The following is a 9,768-nucleotide window of genomic DNA, read 5'->3' as shown; positions in this document are numbered from 1 at the left end:
TGAATATTCTGATATCCGTTCTTTACGTGCAGATTAATAACTAATACAATGACAACGTCACTTCATATCAGAAACGAATGGACTGTAGCATTCACAATAACCTACCACCCTCTGGTGGCTGACGTATGACAGACTCTCACCCCTAAAAATAAACGTGCCACTAACAAACCTTATTAATCTGTCCTTATATCAAACTTCAGAGCTTAAGTACTGAAATTAATCAGAAGGATAAATCATAATACCCCAGTCATGTGGTGTAGAAAGACTTTTCACATAGTTTTATTTCCACAGTTCTCCTCTACCATTTTTTTTTACATTATTTAAGAACAGACTGTTATACACAGATATTGAAGCGGGTCAAGGGAGGGGAGGTGAACAGAACCCAATACAAAATGGTCTACTCAAAGCACAACGAAATGCATGTGTATAAAATAACGTGGGAGTGCGGCGCACGTGCGACGACTACCACCAACTCGATTTCGTTATTCTTCGTCTTTTAAATAGATGAATAAAAATACAATCTTTTCATGGACCGTGAGGAAGCCGCGGAAATTAGAGGGATCTAAAGGCGTGATGATGGTTGGGCAGTTTTTCACAGAGGGCAAACGTGCCACGAGTTCTTTATTTTCTTCTTCTAAAACAAGTGGCCAGGTTTGAATCGACTGGACAGGGAAGAAAAAAACAAAAAAGGCACACGGCAACTACCACTGGCTACTTTTCACCATATATCTGAATACTCCACATGATCAACAACAGTACACATTGAGAAAAGAAAAGAAAGCTCTCCACGATACGCCTTCCGGATCTCAGCTGGTCTTCTCCGTGTTGTAGTGCTTTTGAGGTTTGGGAACCTACTGGGTTAAGTGGAGTGGCTTTTTTTTTTTAATTCGGCGTAATGTAAAAAACAAGAAATGAACGTAAATAAAGTGACAACATCATGTAATGGTCATAAGAGGAAACAAAGAGCAGCTTCTAGTGAAAATGGTAGCCTATGGCAAGAGACACGTATGGGGTCTGTCGGCCGGGACTTTTTGTTTTTGATTTTTTAACCCCTGCTTAGAACGTCGGAGTTGTGAGCGAACCTCCTCGATTGGTTAAAAACCTGGTATGAATCAAAGACGACAGTCTCAGCACCAAGTTCCTTTCCTTGTACTCCCGCCTCAGGAAAAGAGCTCACACACAAAGCTTCACTTATAAATATTTCAACTACAGACGACATTTTGCACTTTAACGCAAGCCCAACCCCGCTCCCACCGATGAATCCAGAGCCGCGCGCTCCTCCAAGAGGTGCGTCACTGACGCACGTCACTTAAACGGTGGAACAAAGGGAGGCGTCGGGTTGCCTTCTAAATGTCCTGGGATTGGGAATGTCGGTGCTGATGGAGCCATGCACAGAATGCCCTGGGAGCTGCGAATCAGCCCTGGATACTAGCGCTGGAGATCGTCCCTGTCATCTGTTGGCAGGGAAGTAGTTGGGGTCCAGGTAGTTGTAGCCTGTGCTCTGCGGTAAGCAGTAGTCTTTGTCCAGAAAGGTTTCGGCCTGGCAGACTGGCTCCAGTCTGTGTGTGGGCTTGTGGGTCTCTGTTTTGAACAAACTGAAGGGGCAAACAGAAAGGTGACTGGTTAGGACGAGACAACTGACCAACATTTCAAGTTAAACAGGATGGAAACGTGGATATTTTGTAGAAAAAAAATAAAATACAAAGCAGGCCTGAGATTCCCCATCTTAGATTGAGGAGATTTCCTCTGTCAAGAATTTCAAATAAAACATTCTTTGAAAAGTCATTAAAAGGATGAAGGACCTGTATCACAAGTGTTTTTCTTTCTTTCTTTCTTTCTCTAATGCTTCGATTTCAGTTCGCAACATTTTCGATAAATCCTCAGAAAAATCAAAAATCAATAATTCAGTTTATTAAAGGCAGGGTAGGTGATCTGGTTCAAAAAATGTTTTTGTTATGCTGGTTTAAAGTCTCTTCACATCCCGATAGCAATCACTAAGTGGTCTAAATGTATTTATATCATCTGTGTAAGGCGTAGGACCAGGGCTCTACGCTTACTTTTCTTTTTAGGTAAACTTAAATTTAGGAGCATGTTCAAAATTGTAGGAGCACCTTCTAATCAATAATCCAAAATTTTATCAAAAATTTGCCTTCCCATTACAAGGTGATATTTGACTCAAAGTGATTTACAGCGGAATTTCGTTTTTACCTTTGTAATGGCATTTTTCTAACTTTACTAAAAGTATGTCATCTTTTGTCAAATTCTTAAAAAAATTATATTTTATAAGCTTTTTAAAAATTGTAATTAAATCGACAGAATAAGAACAAGTAGAATAAGAAACATACGTTACCAATCAAATAAAATCAGTATTAACAAAATTAATGTGTAGAGGTGGCACAGAAGAACACAAAAGTGGCTTGTAGGTGTATTTTCAGACATTTAACGAGGCTCAGAAGTGGCATGAGTGCAATTAAATCCATAAATTCATGATGAGATTAATGTTTTAAATATAACATTTTGAATATAGAAATAAATTATTTAAATAACTGAAAAGATACTTTAAAAATTAAACTAAAACTGCCAGCAGGTGGCGGCAAGTCACTGATTTTATCACGGAATCATTCATTCAATTGATTCATTCGAACGGCTGATTCATTCAGGAATGAAGCAAGTGACTGTCTTTATGAATGAAGGTAATCATGCATCACTGACTCACTAGATTCATTTAAAAACGGCCGTTCATTCATAAACGAAACACAGCTGTGTTTGAATGGAGACGCGCAGCGGCTCTGCTGTGTCTGTGTTTTAAACAATTTTCGACGACGAAATAGAGCAAAATCAGACAATAGTGTTATAGTCAGACAATGTAAGTCACTTAATATTAACTTCTTGTTTATTGAACTGTTGTATTAAATCAGGATCACATTTACAAACTCCCTTAAAAATCATTAAAAGCTGTCACTCATCTTAGTTCATCGCGATCTCACATTTATAATCAACGAAGCTCTCTACACTGCGCAATTAATCTCTTATGTACACCCTGTCTACACTTGGCTTATGAAAGGATTCGTGAGATATGTCTGTGATACATTACTCAACGCTGCAAAAACACGTAGAAAACTTTGAAGCTCCCCTGAGCTCAATCACAAATATGATGATGATCGGGTCAGTCGCACTGGTGCTCCTAAAAAATGTTTCATAGTCGCACGCAGTAGTTTTCAGTTGCAAATGCTTTCAAAGCTAACTTGCTATTGCTAGCCTTTCCGAAATCGCCTATCCTACATTTAAATTATGCACATCAGATTTCATTTAAGCAAGGTTCAACTGCATTTCACTCACATTTGCAACTAAAAATAGATGTGCAAGAACTGTAAAATGAACTTAGGTGCATGTCTGTACATTAACACCACAATGTTGTAACAAGGGGGAAAAGCCCAGCTCCACTCACCAGTCGGAGCAGGAACTGCAGAGGTCCACAGCGTTGTCCTGCGGACAGTCCTGACAGTGCCACCGTACACCCTGGATGGGCTCAATGCCACACAAGTCACACTGAGTAAGAATTACATGCAAACATTAACAAAGACAAAAAAAATGCTGATCATGAAAAAGAGCCACATTATATTATTATACAGCTGTCTAAGAGATGGCCTTTATCACTTGTCGCTAGGGATAGAGATAGTTCACTGAAAAAAGACATCTCTGTCATCATTTATTCACCCTCATGTGGTTTCTAAATCTGTAGGACTTTCTTCTGTGGAACATGATGCAACATTGAAAAATGTTTCAGTGTTTTTGTCCCTACAATGAAAGCCAGAGGGACTGTACGAACAAAAACATTTTCTGCATTCTTCAAAATATCTTCTTCTGTCTTCCACACAAGTCAGTCATACAGGTTTGGAACAACACGAGGGGGATTAAATGATGACCTGATTTATATTTTTGAGAATCAGAGAGACAGCACAATGGAAATAGGCAGGTAAAAGCGTGTACCTTATAGCCAACGTGCTGCATGAGAGCGCTCTCAGCCTGGATCTCCTGTAGTTTCTGTTTCTTGAGTTTCTTCAGCTCCAGTAGCTCCTTATACTCCGGCAGGTGCCTCAGCTCCACTGGAACCTCTTCCTCATCCTGAAACATCACAGCCAGGGTCAGAACAGTACAACACTCTTCACCACATCAGCTGTCACTGCTACAAAATCTGAATTTATAACACAAAATATAATCAATATAATGAGTCTGGAATATTATACTTCAATGACCCAATGTTTCTGTTAGGGTAGGAGGTTGAGGCTACATTTCCTGACTCTGTTCCTTCCCTTATTTATTTATTTTTGTGACAACATAAAAAATGTCGTAATAAAATAAAAAATATTTATTATTTATATGATATTAGTATATAATTATTATTGAAAGTATTATCAGACACATTTTTCTCAAATGATTATATTATCTTTGCCATGGCAAACAAAATAGTTATGTTACTGTCAGGTAGTAACAACAGAGAAATTAATGGTGTGAAAAAAAATATTCAAACTGCTTAAATAAAAGGTATTGTATAAATAAAAGTTTGGGGTCCATAAGATTATTTTTGTTATGCTCACAAAGGGTGCATTTATTTAAATCAAAAATACAGTAAAAAGTAATATTGCGAAATATTACAATTTAAAGCAACTGTTTTCTATTTTAACATTTTAAATGGTAACTTTTTCCTGTGATGGGAAAGCTGAATTTTCAGCAGGATTACTTCAGTGTTCAGTGTTACATGATCCTTCAGAAATTATTCTAATATGCTGATAAAGGCTGGAATACACTACATGACTTAAAATATATCTGAACAGATTTTTAAAACACTAGGCATCATACACTTACCGACTTGGTAAATAGTGAGAGAAGAAAACCGGCCATCATACACTACACGACTGAGCATAATACACTAGCAGACTTTGAAGTCGTTCCGAACACAACAAACTCACGCAGAAATGTGCAACGTATTCTAAAATCGGCTGGAAATATCAAACATGTTTGATCTCTGACTGGATGGAATCAGAGTCTGAAGCTGAAAAAAAAAATAAAGAGTCTGTGACCATCATACACTACGCGATTTTCTATGGAATCTGTGAACTCAAATCAAATTCGACTTTCGGCAACTAGCGTCAACTTCTCCAGACTGTAAATTGATGGAAAATCAGGGCAAAAATCATGTAGTGTATTCCAGGCTTTAGCTGCTCAAGAAATATTTCAGACAATTATCAAAGCTGAAAACAGTTGTGCTGCATAATATTTTTGTAGAAATCGTGACAACTCTTTTATTTCAGGATTAAAACCTTTTACGACTTTTCATCAATTGAATGCATCCTTGCCGTGTCATTTTATTACCGCAGGAAATTGTATGTATGAGCACCACAATATAATAAAAATCAACACTGCATCAATGTGATAATGCCAATTAAAATGGGTTTAGTTTGTTGACAGGAAAAGCTCAATTTCCAATATTTCCATGCAGGCTTTACGTACAGCTTGTGATGTCATGATTTGTAGTAAGTCTATATTTGGTGCATGTAAGGTTCGCTGATGCTTGGCAACGCGCGAGTGGTTATGTTCTCTGCAGGGCCTGCTGACTCGTGTCGCGTAAAGGTTACATATCAGAGACCGAGAAAATGTCAAGCCACTGCAGTCAGTTCACAGTCACTCAACATCAACACACAGCCCTCTTTACATAGTTCAGCTGAGGAGACGCAAACATCGAGTCATCTCTAATGATTTTGGCAGCAGTGTCTGTCAAAAGGCAGCTCATCATTATCAAACGATCAAACATCAAGCAAATCCCAACTGTGGAAATGCCAGTTTGCGGTCTTTAAAGGATTGCCTGTTTGAGAAAGGCCATCAAATGTTTGCCAGAGGGGAAGAGAGGAAACAAAATGGCTTTCAAAAAGCATTTTTCATCAATTGATTGCAGGTATTTATTTTTCCCCTTCCAGCTTCTAAATCAATAAGCTTGAATATGGACTGATAAAATGCTGTGGCTCTCACTGGTTCAATCATACATGCATTTCTCTGATGATTAGTGACCCGATCAATTACTGGCCGCCCTGAAGTGGGAGCTCTCAGATTTAGTTGGATTTGAACTGAAATCTTAACAAGGACTGACCGAATCATCCGCTCCATTATCCTGGAGGCTGTTGAAGAAGTGAGACCGTTCGTCCTCATCATCCATGTAGACGGGCGGCTCGTATGAGGTGAGGAACGTCGAGGGCCTGTACAGGTGCTTATTGAGGTGGTGCTGTCGCTTACTGGAGACCTGCAATTACAAACAGCATGTCCTATCAATAAATATGCACTGTAAAGCATTGTAAATAACTAATCATGATACCTATATATAAACTAATATGATACTATATATATATATATATATATATATATATATATATATATTAGGGCTGTCAGTCGATTAAATTTTTTAATCCAATTAATTACATGATGTGTTGATTAATTAATCTAAATTAATCGCAAATTACATTTGGCTGTGAAAACTTTAATTGAATTGAAAAATACCCCAAAAGATTATTTAAAACTATTTTTGTGATAAATGAGAAAGTATTAAGTAGACACTACATACAGTAGCTTTAGAAAGAAATGTTTTATTTGATTCAACATACAATTTATTGCACATAAATGTTTAGGCTACAACGGCCTAACGAAAACTATGGAACATAAAAGAAGATAATTTAAAAAAAATCTCAGGTTTTTTTTTGTTCATGCAATGGAAGATGTTGGTAACCAAAACAGCTTTGTTAACAACAGTCTACAAAATGCTTTCTTTTATGTTCCACAAAATAAAGTAAGTCAGGTTTGAGTAAATTATGACATAATAAAAAATGTTTGGGTTAACTATCCCTAACTATAATTAACTATAATTTTAAATAATACTTTAAATAAGAAACTAAAACTGCCAGCAGGTGGCGGTAAATGTCTTTGTGAGTCTTTCATTCATTCGATTCGTTCAAAACGTGGATTCATTCAGAACCTAAACACTGCTGTGTTGCTCGGAGACGCACAACAATTCTGCTGTGGCTTTATAGCTAATATTTTTTGTTGGCAAAACGGAGCAAAAACAGACAATATTGTGTTTAAATTATAAAACAATATCAACTTCTTATTGACTAAATTGTTGAATAAAATCACATTTGCACTCCTTATATTCTGGACAAAAACAGCACTTGTGTGATTTTGCTCTGGCTGCTCGAGGGATATCGCTTATGTGATATAAATATGAGACAGAAACTCAAACAGGAGCATTTTGCCCCAATATCTTGAATTTTAGGGCATAACTACATTTATGGAGTTGTTGCCCTGCATCATATTTGTCAACAGTCAACTGTATGAAATGTAAGATGACGTCCAGGTCTGGGGGTGGGGCCAGTGCGTTAACTGCATTAAAATATTTTAAATCGCATTATTTTTTCATAACCAATTAAGTTAACTCGTTAAACGGACAGCCCTAAATATACAGTATACTGTATATATATATATTTATTTATTTTATTGCTTACATCGCAATGTTGGAAATATTTCTGTTTTAAACCATGAAGGCGAGCCATTGGTTATCACATAAGCAATGTGCAAACTTTGCACAAGAGTTATGCCAGTGAACGTCTTAATCTCAGTCAATTCACTATGCAGAAAGTGAAAGTAAAAACAGAATGACGGGACAATGATGGAGCTTTCCGCATTTGACGCCGCATATTCTCTCAGAGATGACAAGAGACTAATCTACTTCAACATATGCTGATAATAGTATATGTGACCCTGGACCACAAAACTTATAGGGATCTTAAAGGGGTGGTTGATTGCGATTTATATATATATATTCAAATAAATGTGACAGTAAAGACATTTACGTTGTAAGAAAAAAAGAAATTAAAATAAATGCTGTTCTTTTAAGCGGTCTACAGATCCTGAATTAAACTGGTTTCCACAAAAATATTGCACAACTGTTACAAACTGTGACAATAACAAGAAATGTTACTTGAGCAGCAAATCAGCTTATTAAGAATGATTTCTGAAGGATCATGTGACACTGAGGACTGGAATAATGACGCTGAAAATTCAGCTTTGCCATCACAGGAGCAAATTACATTTTAAAATATATTAAAACAGATGTTTTAAATGTAATAACATTTCACAATATTACTATTTGTACTGTATTTCTGATCAAAGAATACTTGGTGAGCATAAGAGACTGACTTCAAAAAATTCAAAATCTTACCAACCCTACACTTTTCAACAGTAGTGTGCAGTTAAAATATATTTTTTTATATTTTACATTTTAAAAGACCAATTTACCTTTTTGCTGTACATGCACACATTGGGTGTTCTGCCTGGTACTGGAATACCAGCTTTTGTCAGTTTTATGAAATATTTCTGTACCCTGCTAGCAACCTGTGAAGAAGAGGAACAAAAACTTAGTATACAAAAAGAGCTGGCCCTGTATCCAGTGGTTAAGCTTTCCTACCACAGCTTTTAGAGGTTAAGACTCCTGTCCCATTAGTGAAAAACATCTTTAAATAATAGAGAGTCTCCATTAAATGGGGCTGTAAGGATGTTAATTGGCTAACTGCTTTAGAGAGCTCTGAAAAGGTGACTAGAGATTTGAATGTCCATCAAGGCCAAAAGAAGATGAGGGTGACGGTGTAGAGCGGGGCCTGAAAACGCACCTGCTTGGCGGTCCTGTTGCCAAGTTCATCTGCGATCTTCTGCCAGCGTTTAGACTCGATCTCCTCTGGTGGAAACTTCAAAAGCAGCTGCTCCAACGTTTTCTACAAATTTCACATATGAGATGTGATGAGCAAACAGTCAAACCTTACAGCTCAAGAGCTACACATAATACTAAAATGCACATTCTATCATAAATTAGCTTATATCAACAGTTAGCTTCTGTCCAATAATTTGAATGGATTAGTAGCTTTTTAAGAGTGGTACAACTGTTCGACGTTAACATTTTCTCAGATGTTTGTTCATAAAAGGCTCTGATTTCATGACTACTAAGAGCTCTTGGGTAGCTTCATACCTGCTCTTCAACAGTCCACAGCTGGTTGAAGGTGTCAGGTTTGTTCTGGTTGCACAGCCTCCCTCTAATCATCTGTCCAAACACCATAAACCAGAAAACATTAGCAGTAGCACACAGGCACACATGGCCATTAACTTAAACTTTTAGTTTAAAAAAGAACATTCAGAAGTAGTAACTGGTCAATCTGGTTTTAGGCATTTCACTATTTATATGTATTTATGTATGTATATACATGTATATACAGTGGGTACGGAAAGTATTCAGACCCCCTTACATTTTTCACTCTTTGTTATATTGCAGCCATTTGCTAAAATCATTTTAAGTTTTTTTTTCCCCTCAATGTACACACAGCACCCCATATTGACAGAAAAACACAGAACTGTTGACATTTTTGCAGATTTATTAAAAAAGAAAAACTGAAATATCACATGGTCCTAAGTATTCAGACCCTTTGCTGTGACACTCATATATTTAACTCAGGTGCTGTCCATTTCTTCTGATCATCCTTGAGATGGTTCTACACCTTCATTTGAGTCTAGCTGTGTTTGATTATACTGATTGGACTTGATTAGGAAAGCCACACACCTGTCTATATAAGACCTGACAGCTCACAGTGCATGTCAGAGCAAATGAGAATCATGAGGTCAAAGGAACTGCCTGAAGAGCTCAGAGACAGAATTGTGGCAAAGCACAGATCTGGCCAA

At 37.2% G+C, this 9,768-nt stretch overlaps 1 protein-coding gene across 1 annotated transcript in view; it reads right to left on the bottom strand.

The window, feature by feature from the left end:
• Positions 1 to 1,383: 1,383 nt before the first annotated feature.
• LOC107599843 (ZZ-type zinc finger-containing protein 3-like) overlaps positions 1,384 to 9,768 on the bottom strand; it is a 32,126-nt gene continuing 23,741 nt past the window's right edge. Inside the window, exons 6-12 of the mRNA XM_016291544.1 lie at positions 9,065 to 9,136; positions 8,712 to 8,813; positions 8,341 to 8,436; positions 6,146 to 6,295; positions 3,991 to 4,125; positions 3,449 to 3,549; positions 1,384 to 1,595 (exon numbers count right to left, since the gene is read on the bottom strand). Coding sequence (XP_016147030.1) covers positions 1,451 to 1,595; positions 3,449 to 3,549; positions 3,991 to 4,125; positions 6,146 to 6,295; positions 8,341 to 8,436; positions 8,712 to 8,813; positions 9,065 to 9,136 — 801 coding nt within the window. The 3' untranslated portion in view covers positions 1,384 to 1,450. The remainder of the gene's footprint in view (positions 1,596 to 3,448; positions 3,550 to 3,990; positions 4,126 to 6,145; positions 6,296 to 8,340; positions 8,437 to 8,711; positions 8,814 to 9,064; positions 9,137 to 9,768) is intronic.

Source organism: Sinocyclocheilus grahami, unplaced genomic scaffold, assembly GCF_001515645.1.
Source record: "Sinocyclocheilus grahami isolate Dianchi unplaced genomic scaffold, SAMN03320097.WGS_v1.1 scaffold273.1, whole genome shotgun sequence".
In the NCBI taxonomy this organism is placed as follows: domain Eukaryota; kingdom Metazoa; phylum Chordata; class Actinopteri; order Cypriniformes; family Cyprinidae; genus Sinocyclocheilus; species Sinocyclocheilus grahami.
The sequence above is the reverse complement of the archived record's forward strand: the minus strand, read 5'-3'. Positions and strand labels throughout refer to the sequence as shown.